Genomic DNA, 24708 nt, shown 5'->3' with positions numbered 1-24708 from the left:
CACACCTGTCAACACACACTCAACCACTATGAAAGCAGGAGATACAGGATGTTCACTTCAAAATAAAGGCACGAGGGTGCGCCTGAGTACAGGATGTGCAGGTGGTCAGCATGTCAGTAATTTACCTGCCGTCTCTCAACAACAACAACAACAACAACAATGAATTTGATTCATAAAGATCAAATAGAATAAAATTCTCCAAATACAAAATGAAATACAAATAATGAAAGCAAAAAAACATGAAAACAACCAAAGCATTTTGTCAGAACACTAAATGAGGAAACATGTCAAGTTGTGTTTGTTACATGGGCTCAAACAAACACAAACAAGTAAACAGTCAGTTTTCATTCACTTAATGGGGACGGGAGACGTCTGACTGTGTGTTAGACCTCTGACAAACAAACTGGGATAAAACTCCAATAATCCAAATACGTTTCGATGTGTGTGAGCTGGGACAGATGGTGCTGTGGCTTCATGCTGGATAGAACATTTTAACACTCACATGGTAACTGTCCGTGTTAGCAGCCGTGAGTGTGAGCTATATCTTTGTGAATGTAATTAACAATCTGACAATGGTCACTGCACAAACGTCCTGCTGAGACAGGAAGCAGGAAGCTGAAGGTCTGAGGCCTGAAAACACTCAGTGACAGTGTTTTTCAGTCAGCATCCATTATTTTATGTGAGTGTGAGACAGAAGGGACTGAAAAGTTCAGCTCAGTTTTCATGTCACTGGGATTTGGTAGAAAATACTTAGTATTTTTGAAATGTTCACATTGTCCTTTAAAAACGAATCAATCCTTATTTTACTGACAGTTTAATGGTTTTCTCTAAAAAATGTATTTAATTTAATTTCACGGCTTTCACCGCGACCTTATTATTGAACACTATTTTTTCAATATTGATTTATAATTTATCACCTTCTGGAAAAGTCAACCTGCAGCTCCTCCCATCCGAGGCTTTTATTCTGAAATCTGTCCCCGGAAGTGTCGCTGTTTGTGCGCCGTACCTTGACGGTGCTGCACGGTACCGACGGACGCGCCGTAACGTTACTGCTCGACGGAGACTCTGCTGCGGCTCAACGCGTTCAAAGATTTAACGACCGTGTTATTTACCGTCGCTGTTTACCGGCTGCATGTCGCACACCGTCATCACGACGACGACAACAACGACCATGACGTCCGGTGACGGTGTCCTGAACACGGGCTACGCCCGGACCATCCCGGGGCTGCTCAAGATCGGACAGATGGTGAGTCTGACATGTCACGGGTTAACCCGGAGTTAACCCGGAGTTTAACCGCAGTTTAACCGAGACGTCCCGGTTTAACACCGAGCCTGTTCACACCGACTCACCGGGGCAGGTTTAGCTAACAGACGGAGCCGTTAGCTTCACCGTGAAGGTGGAGTGTCCGTGAGGACCGGACGTTAGAGGGGAAAGTGTGAAAGAACCGGATCAGTGAAATGAACCCGGGTTTATCTGTGGGTTTTCGGTTTGAACCGATGATGCAGACAGGGCAACTAACCGATGTCTTATCGATTATTAGAGTTCATTAATTGATTTATCCGATGATTAATCTGTTGGTGAATCAGTGAACATTTAATTAAGAAAAGTCTGCTGATCACATGATGGGACAGATCAGCTGATCGATCAGCTTCACAGCAGACTGAGAACAGGCTCAGGTGATTACAGGTGTGTGTGAGATGCAGGTGACCTGTGCCTTCACCTCGTCCTCTGTCGTCCGTGAACATCAGGTGTGAGTGTCTCACTGCAGCCTGTGGACTTTGTCTCTGTGCAGAGAGTTTGATTATAGAAGCTGAAATGAATTTTCCCGCGTCGCTGTGTGTGCGACCTCCGAACAAAACGAGGGCCCCTGGGAAACAACCGCTCCCAGTAACACATTTCATTTATTAAAATGTTGAACTGTTCCTTTACCAGCTGTGTATCAGAGCCTGATGCACCTGATCCCTCTGAGCCGTCCTCTGTCTAACACCAGGTGTTACATGGTTTAAGATCCTAACAGTTGCACTGTCTCTGTTTTTTTTTCCCAGCTTGCTTTGCTCATCGCCTTCCTTTGTGTCCGCTGTGCGCGGGGTTGGCCCAGCTGGGCAGCTTTCCAGTACTTTGAGGTTGTGACGCTGTGGTTCCTCATTGCCTTCCTCATCTTCTTCCTCATGCACCTGTGCAGGCTGCAGGCGAAGATGCCCTGCATCAACTGGCCTCTGACGGTGAGTGTGTGTGTGTGCGTGTGTGTGTGTGTGTGTGTGTGTGTGCGTGTGTGTGTGTGTGTGTGTGTGTGTGCGCGTGTGTGTGTGTGTGTGTGTGTGTGTGTGTGTGAGTGTGCGTGTGTGTGTGCGTGTGTGTGTGCGTGTGTGTGTGTGTGTGTGTGTGCGTGTGTGAGTGTGTGTGTGTGTGTGTGTGTGTGTGCGTGTGTGCGTGTGTGCGTGTGTGTGTGTGTGCGTGTGTGTGTGTGTGTGTGTGTGTGTGTGTGTGTGCGTGTGTGTGTGCGTGTGTGAGTGTGTGTGTGTGTGTGTGCGTGTGTGCGTGTGTGTGTGTGCGTGTGTGTGTGTGTGTGTGTGTGTGTGCGTGTGTGTGCGTGCGTGTGTGTGTGTGTGGCCTGCAGGTTGATCTCTTCACGTTCTTATTTTTACATTTCCAGTGAATTTCCGCTCCTCTGATGCGTCTGCTGATCCTCAGCGTTACAGAGCAGGAACTCACTCGATGTTTTACCCAGAACTGATCTTTGTAGCGTTGAGAAGGAAGGAAGGAAGCATGTGTGGTGAAAAGCTGCAGCTGTGAACTGGTCCTCATTAGTTACAGTTATATTACACATGCACCTTCTGATGCGGTTTGTCTTTACAGAGCACAGAAAAACACGTTTCCTCTCTGAGTGTTTAATAATTCATCCCAGCTTTCACTCACTAGACTTTCATCAGGGAAAATGTTATTTTTCATTCTTGTATAATTGTGTTGGAGTGGAGTGCAGAGTTTCTCAGACTGCTCAGTGATTGGTCGGCCTGCGTTTGTCTGAGAGTCCAAACACTGAAGATGTTTTATTTTCATCGTAGAAGCTGGAAACAGCAAAGACGACGTGGAACGGATCAGTTCTCATCTAAAGTTCTCGTACACCAGGAGAATCTCACTGAATCTTTTGTAGGATCAAAAACTCTTTTAATTAATTAGTTAATTAAGTTAATTAAGTTACTGATTTTGAAGTTATGAAGAAGAGGTACAACACCTGTGAAGAATAACATGTATGTTTTCTGAGAATCAGTGTAAACACACACGGCCCGTGCTGTTGATCATGTGACATCGTTTGCAGTTGTTGTCCAGTTGTTCTTGCTCATATTTCCAGTTTTAAGGATTTCACGTTTATATTAGCTTCAGAGTCGAGATTTGAAATTCGTTCTCGTTTTGTTCGTGACTGAAATACAAGATGAACCTTTTACTTCTCTCACTCTGAAAACGAGTGTTTAAATCTGCTCATTTCAAGCTGAGACAGAAAAAAACACTTTTCAAACTAACTGAACTCAGTTGAGCTCAGTTTGTCAGTGCTGTGGTTTTATTTAACACTGGAGAGAAAAAGAGACGCGCAGTGTTTGGCCCAAATACTCTGATGCTGTGTGAAGACACAGACTGTGAAACGTGATCAGTAGGGTTGTGATAAACCTTCAGCTGCTTCACTGTGAATCCTGTCGCTGCTGTTTCAGGAGTTCTTTCATTACTCGGTTGGGACCGTCCTCATCGCCATCGCCTCCATCGTGGCCGCGGTGAAGAGTGCAGGAGTTTCAGCGCTGGTGGTCGCGTCGGTACGTAAACACACAGACTCTGGGATACCTGGGTAAGTCTGCAGCACACAGGGCTGGAAACAGAGACTGAACAGAGTGATTAACAGAGCTGCCTCCCAACACTCGACCAGATGTTATTTGATGAAAAGTCTCCGTCTTCTCAGTCTTCACTACGTCTGCTTTGGTTGTTTGGTCACAGGAAAAAATAAAAAATCATTCAGTAACTGTTAAACTGTGAAAATCCCTGTGGGAGTTTCCCCGTCCTTCCTGCGTCCTCCCGCTCTCTGATTACACAGGAAGTCACATGAAAGCTTTGCTGATAACATTGTTGGTCTGAGGAATCCATTTCTGCAGAAACCTCACATGTCCACGTCTGTGAAGCTGAGCTCTGCTGCTTCACCAGTCAGAAAATCTGTTTCACACGAGACAAGAAAGGAACAACGTCCAGCTCATTTTCTTAAACTGCAGTAAACTGTGGTGTTTTCATGTCAACATGGACTCTGTCTGTTTGTGTTTACTTTCAGGTGTTTGGGTTCATCGCGACATTCCTGATGGCCGTTAGTTTGTGGACGTCTTACAGCGTGACCTGTGGCCCTCATCAGACTGGTGCGTCCTGCTGCTCGTAATTTTTACATAAAATTAAATTTTAGAAATTTAAACTTGTAGGAAAAGAAACTCTGCTTCGACGACTTCATGAAAGTAGATATCAGAATATTTAATGGGAGAGAAAAGTAGTTTTCATCTCAGAGAGCAGTGAGCATCCTTCACATACGTGTAGTAAACATGTTCCTGTGAGGGTGGATGCCCCTGGACCCCACGGGTGTTGAACATGTCTGTAGCCCACAGTTGTGCTGCTGTCAGTGAGGAATGCTGTCAGTACTAACGCTGCGAATCAAGAGGAACTGAAAAGCGGAACTGAACTGAATATCAAGATTTTTTTTTTTACATTGAACCAAGTGTCTGTTTCGTAAGAGAGTTCAATGATAACCACACGTGAATCAGATCCACAGTAGAAATCAGCCTAACTTTCTTCTACCTTTCTACCTCATCTTCCTTCCTTAATTCTTTTCTTTTTTCTGCCATCGTTACTCCCTCCATCCCCTCTGATCTCCTTCCCTCCCTCCTTCCCTTCAGGTGCAGCAGTGTAAGAAAGCGATCTGTCTCCAAGGAGCCAGATGGCTGTGTTGGCCATTTGCTGTGTCCTGGTCAATTTTCTGCCTAGCAACCCCCTGGAAATGAATCTGATTGGATTATAACTCATACTGCAGAGGAAACAGAAGTGCTGATCCAGGACCAGCCGTCGTTTTCAACAATCGGAAACATAAATATCCCTGATCATTACGGTAAAACGTGAGAGGACAGTAGTTACAGTATCACTCTGATTTCTTTATTCCTCATTGAATCTGATCAAACTTCTGAAATCACATTTACACACTGAAGGTGCTCAGTGCCACATTTTTTGTTGTGTCAGTATTTATGGTCTAATCAGTATCAACGTGCAAACAGTCACCTGATATTGTTGTCACAACTACATTTCCCATCATCCCTGCTGCTTCTCATCCTGACTTCCCCTCCCTTAAAAAGGGTCAAGCTGTTTAAAATAGTTTTCTGTTTCCAAAAACACTTCCCTTTCTTTCACCATCAGCGATCAGAGATTTAGAGAAGCTTTTTAGAAAACTTTGATCATCCTGTGTTTTGTGCCATAAAGCAGTCAGACAGTTTCCCTCACAGCTCTGAATGCAGCCACAGTCTGTGTCGCCTCGTTGCATTTCCTCAGTTTACAGTATCCAGCTTGATTTGCTTGATTTTCCATTCCAACATTTTACTCTTCTTGGAAAATTCCTCGAGCTCACTAAAAGCAGTTTGGACCACGGATGCATTAAGGTCTTTTTAAAATCACGCTTCTTAAATTCCAAGCAATGAAATGATGCACAGTATAGCCCTGTTAGCCTGCTATGCTAATTTTGATGACGATTTGTCATCATTCTGGTGTGCTAACAAACATTAACAAGCTAATATTTCACAGAAAATGTCCTGCATGCTAATGACTTTGTTAGCATGCTAAATTACTCAGGGGCTAATACTTACGTGTGCTAAACAATAATAGCATGCTAAATATGTGTGTGAAATGAAACAAACAAACATTAGCATGCTAACAATGCAAACCAACACAAAGACCAAGACAACAAATGTTTGGTGATGATCTATATTTTCCTTATTGTCAACAAACTCCGTGTGCAGAGCAAAACCTACGGCGAATTGATCTGAGAACGGCGTCCCAGCTGTTTACAAAAGTTTGATTCTCTGTGTTTGTGATTTGTTTTTTTAAATTTTGGTCCTGAGCCAATGGGCTGGAGCTGAGAGCCACTGACAGTTGGTTGAGTCTGCACATGAGATTTGTTGGAAATAAGAAAAATCTAAAATAATACCATCAGTAATGTTCAAACAGGAATTTACTACTGTGTTAAAAAGAAAGAATGTGCCATTGATTCGAGGTATTAACGATAAAATTATCATTAACTTTTACTAAAGTGACCTAAAGCTTTCTCTGGTAGGGCAGTAACTCCCATGAGACATCAGATTAACTATTTATAGGTAGAGTTTCGAGGACAGCCAAGCAAATCAATTTGCTGTCCAGTTTTTCTAAAGGACAGGACGACTGTCCATGGTGCTTTTAAAAATCAAACTGTAAGCCATTAGAATTTAAATTCAATCAGAAGTTTCTTTCCATCGCACTCAGAAAGCCCATCAGAAAGAATTCTAAATCATCCCGAAAAAAAGAGCCATGTTCAAATGGAACTAAAAAGCGAAAATGATTTCTATGGTGCCCTGCAGGGGTCAGAAAATTACTGGTGTGGAAATCTCTAAACTTTACGCACATGTTAATAAAACATGCATGGATTAATAGAAGTATACGCATAAAATAATTAAATGTACATATTTTAATAATCAGAATGTACACATTGGTTTTTAAAGCTTGTCCCATCCTGTGAAGGATCTGATCTGCGTGTATGTAGGTTTCTCTGTGCGAGATCTGCAGTAAGTGTGAGATGTTTGAGACTGAATATCGAAGCAGGAAAATGGAGGATTCTGTCACTGGAGTGTGTCATTGTCTGTTAATGGTAGATATTTGGAAGGTTACCATAGAAATATTTTTTAGTGTTTAGAGTTTAGAACTGTTTCCTCTGTGCTGCTCATTTGATAGAAAGGTGAAGATGTGCAGGCAGATGAGCAGCAGGATGCAGGAGAGAGACTTTCAGCACAGAATTATGATCCAAGCCCTGAATTTAAAGATTAGCTGCTACTGCTGTCATGTAAAGATACGTCTGCTCTGCAGAAGTCACTGCACACAGCTGATGTACATTGTATGTACATTAATATCTATAAATGGACTGATGAAACGTATGCACAGATCAGAAACATTTATGCATGGATAAATTGATAAAATATATGTACAGATTGATAAAATGTACACACTGATTGACAATCAATAGAACTCGCACAGGTTACTAAACCTTTTTAATGAAATCATAAGAAAACTTACAAACAGAAATGAAGCGTTCACACAGATTAATAGAATGTGCATACAGAATAATAAAACAGAACTACATGTTTATAAAACATTTATGAAAAATGCAAACAGATTAATGCAATGTATGCATGAGGTAATAAAACGTACTGATTCATGTGCACATGGATTAATAAATCTATTTGGTTAAAGGGACGTACAGATTAATGAAATCTGTGCACAGGTCAATCAGCCATATGCATGAAAAGATCAAACCTACAGCCATTAATGATGAATTGTAAACATGGATTTGTAAAACATACATTTGATAGAATTATTAAATGTACTTAAAGATTAACTAAAACATGCATATGGATCAATAAACTGTATGTTCAGATCAAAAAACATGCATGGGTTAGCAAAACGTATGCACTGATTCATAGTTTTGAACTTTTGAAGACTTTTCTGCTGCTCAAAATAAAAGAAGGAAATTTGAATTGTTTTGAGAAAGTTTGAAAGTATTACTGGAGCATTTAACTGTCACACCAGCGAAATGAAAGCACAGACTAAAAGCTGGTGTCACTACACTTTATTAATGTGTGCGCACAAATTTCCACATCATATGGCCCCCGGCTCCATAGTTCGCTGACCAATCAGTGTATCTGGGCCGTTAACCGTCCACTTAATAATACACCAATGGCTAGGTGTATTCATTAAAATGAAATTTATGTTTTTAATTCTACAAACATTTCTAATCGACCTGACATTCAGTGTTCCTACCCACCAAAATGGGAGTTGAGTAACTCACTAAATCTTCCAATAATACTTTTTTGGCACCTTTCACAAGAACTTTGGCCAAGTACAAAAAAATAAACTCGCATTTTTTACTTAAATCAGATGTTCACGTTGGACCAAAGGCGACCAACAGTATGAATCTGACCAGACATTTGCTGCTAGCTTTCAGTACCTGACCATTTTGAATACCCTGCTATGGACACCAAAAAAGTAGCTAGTCAGCTAATGTTGTTTAATCCTTAAAGTTCGTTGGTTATTACCAACATTTTTGGTGGAGAATGACATGAAACAATTTCATATCGTTAATGTGCACTTTGTTATATGGAAAAAATATTTCTGCTAATTTTAATTTTATTCTAGGCTTAGCTAACAAGCTAACACTAGCATAACTTGGCGTTGTTGTTGATATGACATTAATCTTGTTTGTTAGCCAGGGCAGCTTTTTTGTTTGTTTTCCTTTTACCTGTATTAACTTTACATTATGTTTTGATCACCAATTCGTTGAAAACCAGTCATTCTTACACGTTCAACCAACTCAACCAGTCTAATTATTTCTGCCACTACAGTGGTTCTGTCTCTGAGAAATGTTTGTAGAATTAAATGCCATATCCACTGATGTTTTCCTCTGGGTGCTGGAAGGACTTCATTTAAAAAAAATTAATGTGATTTAGTTTGAAACTTTCCTGCCATTTCCTGTTTGAGAACTCGATGATGTGAAACTGCGCTCTGCTTTCAGTCAGAGACGTTAATCCTCAGATTACTGCCTTACTGTTGATGAGATGCCAAAACTCTTAGTGCGATGCTTCAGGTTTTGCACTGAATGTCTTTACATTTCTTCTGAAGCAGCACCAAGTACATTACGAAGGATTTTTGTCTAATTAAATTAAAATCGAATGTTTCACTTTGACATTGACCATGTGGAAGCTTAGGTTTACTGGACAAATTAGAATGGATTTAAATACAGATTATTGCCTTATCTCTGGTGCAACCCTCGAAGCTCCTACATGCTGTGTGATTACAGAGCAGTTGAACAGGTTCACTGCAGTTCACAGTGCGAGACAGGTCTAATTAAATTCTTCAAAGGTATCAAGTATTGAAACATGTCAGATTGTGAAAAAAGAAAAGTAACTGGCAACTGTTCTGATAACTGATGAATTGTTAATGTCAGTTTTTAAGCAAAGAAGCCAAACATTTGATAGTTCAGCTTCTCCAGTGTGAGGATTTACTACCTTTTTCAGTCTGATGTTGGAAGTTGGGATTTGGACAGTTTCACGTTGGGCTGTGGGATATTAGGATCACCATATTTTACTTCTTCTGGCCTCTTAAACATAAAATGCTTGGTCAAAAAATGATAAACATTAATTGATAATGAAAACAATCAGTTGCCGTCCTGGATGTAAGTTTAATAAAACTGAGTGGGAGACATTGCTAAGTTAGGTCCTAAATTTCCACAAAGTCCACAAAGCTTTAAATTGGTGCCTGAAGTTGGTGGACGTGTCTCACAGACTGATCCAGGGCCCCTGTGTTGGATTTCAGACCAAAGATGTCGCCGCGTTTCTCTCACGATTGTCAGCTTTTATCGGAGACAGGCCAGAGTCACACAGTGTGTAGCAGTCTTTACAGTGTCACACCCTGACACAGGCACAACTCTTCAGAAGCTGTTTTTACACAGTAAAACGTCGCTGCGTTTCACTTTTACATATTGTGTTTAAGTTTTTGTGATGGTCCATGACGTTCACATGTGCTGCGTTTGCTGCTTCACTGTACTGTATTTTAGTTTGACATTTGAAAGCTTTATTTCCATTAAAGATGCACTGATAAAACTTGTTGCTGATACCATTTTAGCTGACCACAGTGAAATGATCCCTGGTGTTAATGAATATCAGAAGCTAAAGCACTTGTTTAGTATCACTGGACAAAAGTCATGTAGATCTTTTGAGATTTAGTTCGCACGACTTGATTTATTTCAAGATTTTGTATTTCTGTCATTGAACTTTTGATATATCAAGTTTTTCCATCAGTATCTGCCTGGTAACCAGTTTTGGTATCAAATTTGGATATTTTTTATTGGTGCATCCTTTATTTTTTAACCTAATGCTGAGTTTTTATTGCTGCCTGGTCGTTTTGTGTGGAACCAGAATGAATCTGTCCATCAGTGAGGAGGACTCCAGGAGGACACTTCAGCCCTGCTGGTCATATAAACTCTGACAGCTGTAACAACATGAGATTTGACCAGTGATTCATTCTGGCTCCAGCAAAACCAGCCTGTTTACATTATTTATTTTGGCATGTATGTACTTTGTGATGCTTAATGATTTTATTCCCACTGATGCAAAGTGACCTGATTTAAGGTTGTGTGTCCACTGGGAGATACAGAGTGCTGGTAAATGGTCTGTAGTTTGGTGGCTCATAATTGCTGATCCAGGACCGCCACAGTGCGTTATGATCTTGGATGTACAAACTCACTGAGTGGAAGGCAGTGTTAGACTGTTGTGTCTTTTTGTGTGTGGGTTGTGTGGAGAGCTGTAAAAAGTGAACTTGCATTAACAGCTTTTTACCCAGACTGAGAAAGGTTCTGTTAAAGTCAGGACAAAGCAGAATCAGGAAAGAGATCTTTGGTTATCTTTGATTTTCTGTAGTTTATATTGACTTTCACAGAACTGGTGTGTGATATCAGAAAATTCAATTTAGTCTGATACCAAGTAATACCAGGGCCAGAATCCCCAATATCTTTATCAAAAGCATCTAATGTACTATTGTGTATGATTTATGAGCTGAATGCATCATTAAAATGCTGCTGCCCGATAAGTTACACTCGTATTGACACTCAAAACAACACTTAGTGTAGATAGTATTGATACTCTGGGGATTGATGCTTACCCCTGTGGAAGAGACCTTTCTTTAAGGTTATGTAGAAGATTGTGTCCAGTGAGTTTGTACTGTCAACATTCTTCGCCAGCAGATTTTACGAACTATTGCGTGACGTAAATGTTTCTCGATGTGTCCGTTAACGATTCTGGATCAGCACTGGGGTTAAAACATGAAGTAACAGTGCTGTAGTCTTTTAAACACGATAAACCCAGTGGACTCAGACACCCTCATAGTTCAGATCACTTAGATTTTTCTCCTAAGTGCCTTAATGTTCTGTTGAAGCATAGATTGGTCCATTAAGCTGCTGTTTGGAAGCTGATGGGCCAACATGGTTTCAGAGGGGAAAGATACTGAAGAAACCAGAGCCAGTTTAAAAATGGCGACGTGTGTCTTCAGGCTTGTGCTGGTGCAGAAATGATTTTATTCTATTTTAGAAGAAAAGATGTCCACAGTATTATAGGTCACATTACAAAGAACTCACATGACTTGTGTTGTTTTTCTACATTTTTTAAAAGTGTGTTTCAACTACAAGTTGTGATTTGTTGCATGTTGCAAATTAAAGGCTCATTGCACCATTTCTGTCTAATGTTAATTTCAAGTTTATACAAAATACAACCAATGCAAAAAAGACAACAGGCGCATAATGCACTGTCCCCAAATACACGAAACTGTGCAAGAAATGTACAGGAAAACCCACACAAGCAAAACACAAACAGTGACTAACATGTAACACAAACAAGATATTATGCACAAAACCGAAACATGACTCAATCAAAAAGACTAAAGATTAACATAATACTAATAAATATTCAAGACAAAGAAGGTTGTGCTTCTTCTACTTAACGACGAGAATCGAGCAGTGTATTAAAGAGCTTTAACTTTCAGTGTAACTGAAGATGATTTACCAGATAATTTAAATCTGGCTCGAACAAAATCTTAATTTTCAAAACATCTTAGTCTTTGTTTGAAATTGGAAATTTATAAATGGAATTTGGGTATTTATTTGTTTAGGTTTAGTTAATTGTTTAGGGTGAGGGTTCGTATTTTGGGCATGTTGTCTTTACACATTTACTTTGTTGTCCACTTTTTACGTTTTGTTTTAACTTAGAATCCGTGGTTGAATAGTTTAAACTTTGCTGGTCAAGTTTCGTTACTACTTTTCAGTAGAAGTAACAGGTTTCATCACAGACGTTTTACAGACAGTTTTCAGGACTAAAGGAGTGTTTGATGCTGAAAATGTAAAGTGTGTGTTGCTTTCAGTTTCAGTGATGAGAGTTTACAGTGAGGCAGCTGATGGAAACATACTCCACCTCTCCTCTGCTGTTTGCAGCCAGTGATGATGTACAGAGCAGAGGGAGTCATTTTCACTATATATAGATTTAACCACAGGAGAAGGTTGTACACACAGTTCACCAACCAGAGGGGGCCATCTTAATGGAATACTTACTTGAGTGTGTGTAATACACTGGATATACTGTATGTATGTAACCCTGACCTGAACAGTATGTTAAGAAAGGAATATGAATCTGCTTCCCAGGGCTGCATGTGGACGAAAGTCCACAGGTGACATTTGTGTGTCTTCTACACTTTAACACTAAACTGCAAACGAGTCAACTTTCAGCAAAATTCACCTTTTGAATGTAGAAACAGAGTTTTTCTTTCATACTGTTCATCCAGAGACTCTAATGTGACACACCCCTTCAGTCTGGTAGGAAACACTGGGCACTGTGTGTGTGTGTGTGTGTGTGGGTGTGGGTGTGGGTGTGTGTTGAGTGTTTGTTTGGCTGATGGAGGGTATGATGGGAAATATGAGTCACAGCTCCCTCTCTTGAGGCCGCTTCATTTCCTGGACTTGGCAGCAGCTGCTGATACTCTGCTCCTCCCACAGAGACATGAACAGAAGATTTTATTATAATGTTGATTTGATTTGACCAAACAGCAGGTAGCTGAGTGTGTTCACTGTTCACCACCATAAATGCAAGACCTCAGACATAAAGAGGGCAACAAAAGCTGCCTCAGACGACCTCTGTGACTGCTCCAACAACGCAGGAGTTTCTCCATCTGTGGTCAGACGATACTGCAGGTTTATTGCAGCCTGGGTCTGATTCTGGTTGTTCTGTCCATCGTTTCCCTCGGGAAAAACAACACTGTGCTCACCAAGTGAAATATCTGAGATCTGTCAACAGGATGGCATCAATAGGAAGAAGAATCTTGTGTAACTACAGTAACCACAGTGGGTCAAGCTGTTTTTATTTCTTGTTAGTCTGCAGTTCATCAGGCCTCTGTGACGCACGAATGGAAAGAACAATCATTTTGTTCTGTAAAGAAACTGTTGTCTTCATCACGAAATCTCTGAAGAGGAACTCGACGTGTTGTGCAACCTCATATTTTTTTAACTAACACATTCCTAATGTTTTCCCAAAGTTTACGAATAATTCTGCATGAGAGAGAAATTGTTGCAGGCTCCAGTTCACAGGAAGAAAACATCACGTTTAGGCTGAAATTTCTCATTTTATCTTATGAAATGTTCCACGACAGGTAGACAAAGACCAATATGAACTGTGTGTGTGTCTCAGGGGCGGCTAGCTAATAGTGGGCGACAGGGCGCCGTCTGCTTTGACCTATAACAGTTTATTTTACCGTTCCAAGTCTGAACGTCATTGTCCAATCAGTCAGATTGAAAGTCGCCCCCGGCGCTCCCATACACTTACATGTTCAGTGTTAGACCCTGCAATGCATTTCTATGGGCTCCGGGAGGGCGTGCCCCAACGTGCTTTCGTCATACGCACTGATGAAGTCACGTGCTCCTCTGACGATAACGCACAGCGCGCAGACGCATCTCGTTCACGTTCAAGATCAACACGGCTAGCTGCAACTCAACGGAGTAGCTCCGTCGTGTCATTGCGGGAATTACCATTCTGTCGTCGGAGCAGCCAAGATAAACTGACTATCAAAGAATTAGGACCACCCAGAGCAAGTTTAAATAACAAGCAGGAAAACCTACAGCCGCGGATTTTCACGGAGCTGGTGTGAGCGGGAAACGTGGCTACCATAATGCTAACTAGCTAACTCGCTGTTTTGCTAGCTCTACCCTCTGATTCACCCGTATGGAAACACAGACACCGACAGGCACCATCTCTCTGAGAAGGAGAGAAAACATGAAACATCGAAGATGCATATGGACAGCTGCCTGAAACTTTGGTCTTTTGGAAGAGTTAGCATCGCCACACGGTTGGATGAGAGCTACATGATAGCTGTGTGTCGTCACAACGGTGAGGTGAGTAAAAGCCGCCATATTCTAGGCCGCCATGTTGTCTGTGTCAGATTCTGTGGCTGTTTGAGTTAGCCTCGGAGAGAGACAGAGTTAGCCTCGGAGAGGGAGAGAGAGTTAGCCTCGGAGAGAGAGAGAGTTAGCCTCGGAGGCAGCGATGAAACCGAGGGGTCCAGCAACCGCGGGATTTTTCGCGGACTGGTCGATTTAGTGGCGTCGCTAGACGCGGTGTTTGAAGAGCACTTAGAAACGGCCTGTTATTGATCTCTGTAAATGCTGAATTGTAAATAGTTGTATTGATTGAACATTGCCAGCTGAATATCGCTGTATATACTGAATATGCTCTGTGATGGTTTGATTTTAGTATAATTTGATTTGATTGTTTTTCAATATGGCATCGTTCTCTTAGGTGTATTGCCATGGTTACTGTGATGATGACTGTGTATAGAGTAAATAGTAGGTTATGCCAACATTGATTTCATTCATCGAAACAGCTGCTGCACCTAAAATAAAATGTTGTCAGATGGAGACAGTGGGATTGTTGTGATTAATTGTTAAGCAGAAAGTAGAAACGAGGCAAACCTGTAGATGACAGTGTCTGTGTTGATGGCCACAGTGGAAGTGTTTCATCGTAGAACCAAAATAATTGTACTCAAGAAAAAAAACTTGATGTAGCTATACAAACATATTGCACAGTATGTACAATTCATGTCTGATGCTGCCATCTAGCTAGTGGTTGAATAGGAGAAGTGACCTGGAAAACCAAATTATACAAAGCAATGTAACATTGAAAAGTAACTTTGGTTATTTTACCCATTGAACGGGTCATCTTAGCCATCATCGCAACAATTACCCCCCCCCCCCCCGAGAATTTTGTCAAGAGCCGCCGCGGGTGTGTGTGAGAGAGAGAGATGAGGGGCTGGGTTATCTTCAGGCTCCATGGAAACAGGATCAAACACGGAAGTCCTCCGTCCAGTCCTCTGCAGGTAAACAACACAACAAACCTTTGATTACACCTGTTAATTTAACTTAAACTGCTTCAATTAAAATGTTACTGTCGTGAGAAGATCCGACGACTTTTGCTGTGCGTCTCTTTTCCGGTCACGGCTCAGGTTCATCTCGTAAACAGTCAACAAACGGCTGATTAACGGATTAACGTGTTTCCGGTCACGGTTTCCTCCCGTGACCTTCGTCTGCTCTCTGTTCAGCGAACGACTGATCAATAAAACCTTCACTTTCCACATGTTTCCATTGTCGGACAGAAGCGCGTCAAGTTCCGTGAGATAAAACCTTTGAGCATCCGGTTGTACGCGCAAATTAAATCCCACTTAAATAAAATTACTTCAGTTTCATTTATCAAAAGTAACTGTGATTTTTCTTTGACATCTTTGTTTTATCATTACACTGTTAATCCTTAGTCATCAGTGCTTAAGTTCATTATATTTTACAAGAGTAAAATCCTGTGTGTGAACAGTAACTCCTGTAGGAGGAGAAGAGGAAATGAAAAGAGGTGAAAGTACCTCTGATTTGAAGTAAATATATTTACTTTTTACTGACTTTACTTTTCATCACTGGTCTGGAACAAATTCACCTGCTGTGAGGCCTGAGAGGTTACCATCGGCCCCTTGGTGGCTGTTTTTGGGTTTTTGAACTATTTGTGGACTCTTGTTTGTCTTTGGTTTGAACTCGTGCTCACGATCAGCATCAGGTCATGAACCTGTTTATTAATAATTGTCACATTGTCTTTCTCAGAGAGTCTGTCCGTGGTCCTCAGGTGTGCTGACAGGATGCCCAGGTTTCAGGAGGTGGCGTCGGGTCAGGCAGTGCCTCCTGGAGGCGGTGGTCTGGTTGCTAAGCGATACAGCGTCCTGCAGAGTCTGGGCAGAGGAAGTTTTGGCTCGGTTTATCTGGTTCAGGACACCAGAGCTACAGACGGAGAGCAGCTGTGAGTAGATTCAACACTTCAGCACCTCACGGCTGATGCTCTGTACTTTCTGTTAATGCTCATCAACTGTTGGAGGCTGAACGGATCGTTGTGTTTCTTATCCATCCTCATATAAATGAACAAAAATATGACAGAGACAAACAATCAGGAAAAAAACTGACAGAGGGACTTTACATGTCACTGACCTGACAGGGTGACGTGACTAAAACCTTCATCATGATTCAGAAGCAGAGTCAGTTCTGCAAAGGGTCAGTAGATGGCAGCGTTGAACCATCACAGCACACACACACACACACACAGTGGACTGTACATGCAGTGTGTGGAAGAACTCCGCTCACAGCTGATCTGAGTTCAGTGAAGCACAGGGTGCAGGACAGATGGAAGCAGACGTCTTCAGGTTCACACTCGTCCCTTCAGAATAAAACGAAAGCAAACATTCAGAGGAGAGTCAGTGTGTGTGGACGCAGCGTTGGACTCAATGCTCCAACATATGAACAGTTTCTACCACACCATCCATCAGACCAGGCCACATCTTCACCTGTCCAGGTTTGGTGAGCCTGTGTCCACTGCAGCCTCAGGTCTCTGGTCTTGGCTGACAGGACTGGACCCTGATGTGGTCTCTGCTGGTGTAGTCCATTGTCCTCAGGGTTGGACGTGCTCTGATGAAGGTACAGAGATACAGATACACTACAGAGCCTATGCTGTGTATGTTCAGGTGTCCACATACCTTTGGCCATGTGTATTAAGATATTCTCACACATGTTGAAGCTCATGTGTGTCTCTGGTATTTTCCTGCTCTTTGATGCTGTGGTGCTCCTTGTTCTGCTCAGAATGAGCAGCTCGTCCTCCTCATTATCTCCTTCAAGTCTCTCTGATCGAACCTCCTGCTGCAGCCTCTGATCATCTTCTGCTCTTGGACGTTGTCAGGCGTCCTTGACGTTTAGCTGACAGGGCAAAGGGTTTGGCGTCAAGGACACCTGGAGAGGACAGACTGCTGTGTCCTGCCCCCAAAGCCTTCAGCGTTCAATAGATAAGAAATGACCGTACCTCAGCTCCAGTCCAATCGTGGCTGAGCCAGCAGGTAGCAGCACTGACGACTGACGGCTCCGTGCACGTCCCCTCTGACTGTGGAGGATCGGAGAGTGAGGTGATTATTGTCATTCCTGTTAAATTCTGTCAGATTGTTTTCAGCTGGGTCACAGGTGTGTGCCCGACTCTGCCCTTTAATGTTGAAAAATCCAGCCGGGCTTCATGTCTTCGCCGATGCCTGCACTTCTGATGTCTTTGTCTCTTTGCATATCCTGCGCACAGCTGCACATCTGGATGTCTGACTGACAGAGCTTGGCCTCCGTTTGCGTGAGTCTTGTCAGCTTGTTTCATTAATGCTCTGTGTGCTCTGATATCACATACGTGTCTGAAACATGATGGCACAGGACAGTTTACAATGGGAATCTAGTCGCCATCCCTCAATAAAAAGTCTGTGAAGTTGAGCTTCAGTGTGTTGCTAAAGGGCACGCAGTCAGAACAGGCTGCAGCTGAAGACTGCAGACAGAAGCAGACCCTGAGGAGTCTTTGTGCTGTCAGGAAACAGATGGTGAGTTGGTGTTTAGAGTCGTCATCTCTGCCCTTTCACCATCTGACAGCTCTCACCCTCCTCCTCCCCTCCCCTCCCCCGGCTCTTCCCTCAGTGCCCCCATCAGTGTGTCAGCGTTCGCTCATACATCTCTGCCTCAGAACCTGAACTTCCTAACTTTTTCCTTTTTGTCGATGTCAAGTTGACCTCAGACGTGGGGGAGCTCCTTCTCTCACCTGACAGGGTCCGAAACTCATCCTGCTGAAAACACAGAGCAGCAGAGGCTGTAGAGAGCGAGAGGAAAACACCAGAGCTGCAGGTCTGTATTCAGGTTTCTGATGTGCCGTGACCCCCGGCCGTCCGTCGGGATGCGGTATCCATGGCGACAGGAGAGCAACGCCTGTTGACTTTCATCTGAGTTTGTTGGTGAGTCGACGAAACTCGCAGACGGAGCTTTGTGAGGATTTCAACACTCCGACAGAGACAGGAAGTCTCTTCTTCTTCACTGCTCCTGAGAGAGGAGGACTTATGAAGGCAAAACAGCAGGATTGATTGACAGCTTTCTTTTGTTGAAATGATCAGCTGATGTATCCTGGTCTAAATTCTTTGATTATCAGAGTCTGGCCTCTGAGGCTCCTCCAGCCTGTGGTTCTGGTTCTTGACTCTGTCCAAATCTAAAGACCTGAACTTTTCACTCTCAGTGAGTCTGACTGGGATTTTCTTCTTAGTAATCAGTTTGTTGTTCTGTGTGTCGGCAGCTGTGTGACCGATCTGTGACCGAGCCGATCAGCCTTCCAGTCGACCTCTGTCGCCTCCGTCGGCCTGTTTGCACCTGTCGGAGAACAGAGTGAACAGAGGAGACGGCTGAGGCAGCCGCAAAGCCTGCTGGGATGCAGACGGTTGATTTGCTTAAAGCTGAACTATCCTGTTCTGTTTGAGGCGAGTCGGGCCGATGGCGGCTGAGCGTCAGCAGACTCAGACCAGTTCTGGACCTGTTGGACCACATGTGAGTCAGATTCGCCCAAATATGTCAAATCCAGTTTTTTGTGGCTGAAATCTGCTCCAGTGACGTGGAACTGGTTATTCCTGACACAGCATCCATCGTGAGGCTAATGATTCAGGATCAATGATCTGATCAGAGATCAGTCACAGTGTGAAATCAGAACTTTAAGTTCATGGTGCTGATGATGACACACCGTCCCACCTGTGGGACACTTTGGCCTTGGTCCTGTTGCAGGTGGTTTTGGTCTGATCCGGATTCATTCCCTCTCTGTTTCCTCCTGTTTGATTGATAAGAACTACAGCGAGCAGCTGTTTGATCAGATTACTGAGCTTTTTAAAAAAGAAGCGAGTTATTCGTGAGGTGTTTTTAAAGGTTTGTGTCCTCAGTGGGAACCAGTGGGTTCGGAGCTGCATCGCTCAGAAACCCGCCCCCTCAGAGATGGATGTGAGTTTTCACAAACTGTCAGTGTGCTGCTGTGATCCTCTGCTGAGTGATCGATCAGGGCGCTCACAGCTCTGACACTCGCCCACCTGCACCCTGCTGACACCTCACATTTTTACTTCCTGCTGTGTCACTGTGGGGGGGCGCTGATGTGTTCACTTCCTGTACGGCAGAGCTTGGAGGCACATGAAACAATCCATCTGACTGAGTATTGACACCAGCTCCGACAGAATACGGAGCTGTGAAGTCTCCAATGGAGCTGCCATCGACTCCCAGAGAGACACAGAGTCTGGAGGACGCTGAGACGCACGTCTTTATCTCCCCCACCTCCCCTGTTATCCTCTAATTGTGATGTTAGAGTGGGTGAGTCAGAGGGAGGAGTGACACCTCCTGCTGCTGGACTGACAGCCTGCGGAGACACGTACAAATTGTTTTCTTCCCCTCGTTTAGTTGTTTTTATCTGATTAGTTTCACTCAGATCGTCACTGTGAGCCCTGCTGGTTTCCCTGCAGCCGTCTGACCAGGCTAATGCTCACCTGAGAGACAGGTGAGCACAGGTCAGAGGCCTGATCAGAGGCTGAAGGCAGACCTTATTTGATAGTGGGTCTCATGGTTTTGCTTAAAAAGCTCAATTCTGTTTATCATCTCTCAAAATCTGCTCGTGTTATTTGAGGGTCATCACCTGAAGTTAATGTCACCAGAGCCTGTCAGACATTAGCTGTGCAGCTGCATCATAATCACAGGTGTTTCTCTTATTTTGTCCACCCTGTTTATATCAGTGAGAGAAGGCTGAACACTGATCAGAGCAACAGGAGGAAACAGGCACTGCGTTGGGGACTATTTTCAGCAGCGGATTAATCCACACTTGGTGCTGTGGTGAGTGTTTGTGGCAGCAGGACTGTGTGTGTGTGTGTGTGTGTGTGTGTGTGTGTGTGTGTGTGTGTGTGCGTGTGCGTGTGTGTGTGCGTGTGTGTGTGTGTGTGTGCGTTAATGGACTGCCTGTGTCTGTGCTGTGTAAGTTCAAACAAAGGTAAACCTCGGCTGCAGGTGTGTGATGGGCGGTGACACGTTACACTGACTAAGAGAACAGAGCACGCTGCACCTGTCCTCACGTCAGATCCAGGATTTACTGACGTAGAGGAGACACAGGCTGATACAGGAGAAAGAAACGACCATGGAAGCGCAGGAGAGTCAGAGGAGCTCACAAATTCAAATAAAAAACATCATCACTGAAGCTTTAAATCAGTCGATCGAATAAAATAAGATGAAACTACGTCGGAAAAAAACACAATGACATCATCAACCATTAATTACACAACATGAAGACTGTGCAGACTCATACATCCTGTGTGTGTGTGTCCTTCCTGTGTGCTTGTTGTAAATGACTTATCGTTATTATAATTCTCATCGTTATCATCCGTATTTTTCTTCTTTATAATTTTCCCTCTTCTTTCTTTTCTTCTTCATCTCGGTGTAAAGTGCTTTCTGTTTTCCTCTCAGTGAAAAACATCCTTTCCTGTGACATAACTCCTGAGACAGTGAGCTGCTTCGGTCCTTCAGTTCCCACAGGGACGGGTTCTTCCTCCATCCACTGTGTTCTGATGCCAGTCTCTCTCAGCTGTGTGTGGTAGGCTCTGTGTAAACCCTCTGTTCAGTGTCTCTGTGGCTGATGGTCCATGTCCTCCTCAGACGGAGGACATGGACCCGGGTCCTGATGGACCCGATGCTTCCGGCCTCCTGGTTTGCGGCTCAGACTCGGAGCTGTTGACAGCCCAGCTTGTGTTTTTCTGCTCTCAGCCCGGCAGACAGAGGAGCTCGGAAACATCTCGGCTTTAATCAGAGTGTCACACTTCAAACAGACTTTCACCGTAGTTGCATAGCAACAGAGAGTCGGCGCTCCTGGCTCGGTGAAGAGCTTCACACCAGAAAGAAAGAAAGGAAAGAGAAAGCCCACTCAGTGCAGGTCGGAGGGAGGAGTGAATGAACTGAATGAAATGAATTTTTAGCTGCAGATTCTAAATTCAGGCTGTAAATTTGATTTCCCAGCAGCCTTTTGGCTTCAGCAAAGAATCAGAGCTGCTAATGGACTCTAAGAAATATACAGACAAATAAATAAAAGCAGACTTTATATATTTTATAAAAGAAAAGTTTGCTTTTTTTTAGCTTTTCACTGGTAACGATGGAGAGTCTAAAGCTAAACTTTCCTTTAACAGTGACTGAAATTACAATATACACCTCAGTGACATATCAGCAGGGAAACATCCACTGTTCTCTGTCCTCAGAGGAAAACCAGAGCCTCCATTTCACCTGCTGACCTGCTCACCAATTTAATGTGGGGTGGGGGGGGGGGGGGGGGGTCACTGTGTGAGGAGCAGCTGATTAACTCCCTGAGGAGGAGGTTTGATACCACACTGCTCCATTGTTCCTCTTTTAGCATCGGGCCTGCATTAGCAGTCTGCTCTGTGGGGATCAGACGAGCTAAGTTTACATCTGATAACTCTGAGTGGACGTTGGTTCAACTGCTTGATCCTGTGTTTTTTACCTATCAGCCCAGTAATGTGTGAAAAAGATGCACATAAAAGTCCGTGCAGATCTGTGCAGAGGAAGCTCTGAGGCAGGGTTAAATCACAGGAGGAGGAGGAGGAGGAGTGTCCAGCCTTCATCGCCGGGTGTCTGCAGGTCTGACGGCTCTGCATTCAGTTTCTGCACAAATATAATGTTAAGGCTTGAGGGTTTTGAACTTAATGTCAACAAGATGTTAAGATTTCTAATACAACGCGGTTGGACGTTGAAAAAGTTATGAGGCGACACCTGAAGCATCTAAAGAAAACCTCTGTCTCTTCCAGGAAGGTGTTGAAGCAGATTCCTCTGGGCGACCTTCGACCTGATGAGACGGTCCGAGCTACGCAGGAAGCCCAGCTGCTGTCTCAGCTGCACCACCCGGCCATCCTCACCTTCTACCACAGCTTCCTGGAGAGAGACGCCTTCTGCATCGTCACAGAGTACTGCCAGGTAACAACAGCAACGAGCTCTGTTCTCAGATATCAGCTTCACAGCTTCTCCTCAGCTTCGTCTGTGTGTTTCTGAGGAACACCTTTCAACAAGTTCAGCTGCTGATCTGACCAAACTCTGGTGACAGATCTTCTGTCCAACGATGGCTCAGTTAAAGTGTTCAGGACCCGTCGTCTCTGCCATGAGCTGATTTTTGTTTCAGCCAGTGAGAACAGCAGATGTCCAACACTTAGCTGGCTGCTAAACACAGTCTGTTACAAACTGTGTGTCAGGCAGGCTGAGTGCTGAGTGCGAGGCCGAATCCAAGTGTCTCTGCACTCACAGGTCACTTCCCCAGGAAGTCTGTGAGTCCTGAGGTCTGCCCACAACCACGTCTCTAGTCCACAAGGGGTCTGAAGTTGACTTCCAGGAGGTGTGCTTGGGATGCAGACGTCACCAGACTTTGCTCTGACCCACGACACCTTCCTCCCGTGGTCCAGCAGACTTGACGAGGAACACGTCCCCGTTCCTGTGGCTGTGCGAGGTCTGAGTCCACAGCTCCGGAGTTCGGAGGTTCAGACTCGGCCTTGAAGAGCTGAAGTGTGTTGAGCTGCAGTTCCTCTAATGTCCTCTAGATGCTGCAGTGATCAAACTGTGACTGCACCGAAGTGAATGAGAAAACCAACAACTCGTCTCGTCACAACAGGTTTTACTCAAGTTCACCTCTGACCCTTATTTACTGCACCTGTAGCACAGCGAGGCGAGTTCTAGCTTAGACGAGCGCGTGACAGCAACAGCTGAGTTCATAGGTAACGATGAGGACAGTTTCTGTGCAAAGCCTCACTGTCCTCAGGTCTAATATCAGTGTGTACTGGGTGAGTGGCTGCATGGAACTGAACCACGATGTGGATATATGACTTTACTCTCTGTGTGTGTGTGTGTGTGTGTGTGTTTGTGTGTGTGTGTTGTAATGTATTGATTTTCAGTGAATTCAAAGCGACAACTGAAATTTGTCAGAACTCGGAGCCCAAAGACACTAAAGCTTCAGATTCACAGCAGATACAAGTCAGACCTGTGAACGCCCCCCCACCCCTGCAGCCCCCCACCCCCCGCCACCCCCCTCTCACCCCCGTCACCCCCACCACCCCCCATCACACTCTCACTCGGCTCAGTTTTTCTTCTTTCTCCTCATTTTTCAAAAATGCCTCTGTTTTTTTCAGTACGTGAGCTAAAAGAGAAAATGAGGCAATAATATGAAAGTGAGCCCCCCCCTGCCCCCCGCCCCCCCCGTGTTTCCATCTTTTCATTATATTTCTCTCTTCACCTCTGCTGTCTTGATTACAGCAGGTACAGAACAGTCTTCAGCCTTTTCCTCTGCACTAATGAATCTCACACTGCCTTCTCGCTTCTCTCTCCCTCCCACACATGGTGTATTCTCCTCCAACACGTCATCTGATGGAGAGACCCCCTCGTTATCCAGCTCTCCTCCCCCCGGCAGCACCGCTCCACCCCCCTCTCAGTGAGACTCTGAAGCTCCAACATCGCCTGAAGCTTTAATTCCCCCTCTCCCACCCCCACTCTTCACAAAGCTTTTTTTCTCTGCTGGTAACTGGATGGCTTTCACACACACACACACACACCAGTGTACACACACACAGACACACAGACACACAGGCATTTACCACCAACAGCAGTTGCACAAACAGATTTTTCATGCAGTTCGACCTTTAAGGACCTGTTGGACATGAAGACAGTCCACACACACGCTGAAACATGAACTCAGAGACTGTCCAATCAAACCGCCCGTGCACTCAAAGACCCTCAGAGCTGTTGTTTCTAGTCAGACCATTACCCACAATCCCCAGCAGAGCTGTGGAGGACTTGAGGGTTTCACTGCAGCTTATTAAACTGAACAGAAACTTCAGATCTGTGATCGTGAAGAAAACAAAGTGCAGCAGGCAGATGCTCTTTTCTTAATGATGAGATTTGAAATGGCTTTAATCTGTGTAGCAGCTTTTAAAGGGACGTTCCAACGTGCTGTACGAAGACACAGGAAGTCTCGTCAGTCTGGTTCTACATCTTTGACAAACTCATGTCAGATTTGTTCAGAGGGTCGAATAAGTCCGGTGTTGTGACGTCTGTCACCAAGCCGAGCCGGTCAGAGACGAAGAACAAGGACACGATGGATGAGATGTCCCTGCAGAGGAGCTGTATCACGTCTTCGGTCAAAACATTCCTCTGATGGACACGACCAGTGTTCAGGTCCCTGCTCCTCACAGCCACCTCTGTCTCAGACCTGCCTCACCCCTCTGTTTGGCTTCCTCCCTCTCTCCCCTCCAGGATCGGGATCTGGACTGTAAGCTGGAGGAGGTGAGACGAGCTGGGCGACGCCTCCCTGAAATCCAGGTCATTGATTGGCTTGTGCAGCTGCTGCTCGGCCTTCACTACATGCATGATAGGTGGGGGATATAATCACCATGGCAACATGCACCCCCCCCCCCCCCCCCCATCCTCTTCCTTCTCTGTG

The 24708-nt window shown here is 44.2% G+C and overlaps 2 protein-coding genes across 6 annotated transcripts in view; both read left to right on the top strand.

Moving 5' to 3' along the window:
- Positions 1-1008: 1008 nt before the first annotated feature.
- Positions 1009-11534, top strand: cmtm7 (CKLF-like MARVEL transmembrane domain containing 7). The gene is made up of 5 exons (XM_041044583.1): positions 1009-1246; positions 2047-2223; positions 3706-3804; positions 4308-4389; positions 4918-11534. Exons 1-5 carry the CDS (start codon positions 1133-1135, stop codon positions 4929-4931), a joined length of 486 nt encoding a protein of 161 aa, XP_040900517.1. The 5' UTR covers positions 1009-1132; the 3' UTR covers positions 4932-11534.
- Positions 11535-14164: 2630 nt separating this feature from the next.
- nek11 (NIMA-related kinase 11) overlaps positions 14165-24708 on the top strand; it is a 28224-nt gene continuing 17680 nt past the window's right edge. For 3 of the 5 annotated variants that reach the window (XM_041044767.1, XM_041044765.1, XM_041044768.1), the window contains exons 1-4: positions 15114-15214; positions 15981-16173; positions 22037-22202; positions 24522-24640. In XM_041044767.1, the coding sequence (XP_040900701.1) occupies positions 16016-16173; positions 22037-22202; positions 24522-24640 (443 nt within the window). In that variant the 5' untranslated portion in view covers positions 15114-15214; positions 15981-16015. Of the gene's footprint in view, positions 14235-15113; positions 15215-15980; positions 16174-22036; positions 22203-24521; positions 24641-24708 lie in introns of those variants that run through there. The other 2 variants (XM_041044766.1, XM_041044770.1) reach the window with 2 other exon arrangements.

Source organism: Toxotes jaculatrix, chromosome 8, assembly GCF_017976425.1.
Source record: "Toxotes jaculatrix isolate fToxJac2 chromosome 8, fToxJac2.pri, whole genome shotgun sequence".
Lineage (NCBI taxonomy): Eukaryota > Metazoa > Chordata > Actinopteri > Toxotidae > Toxotes > Toxotes jaculatrix.
This window is presented reverse-complemented; position numbering and strand designations above follow the sequence as displayed.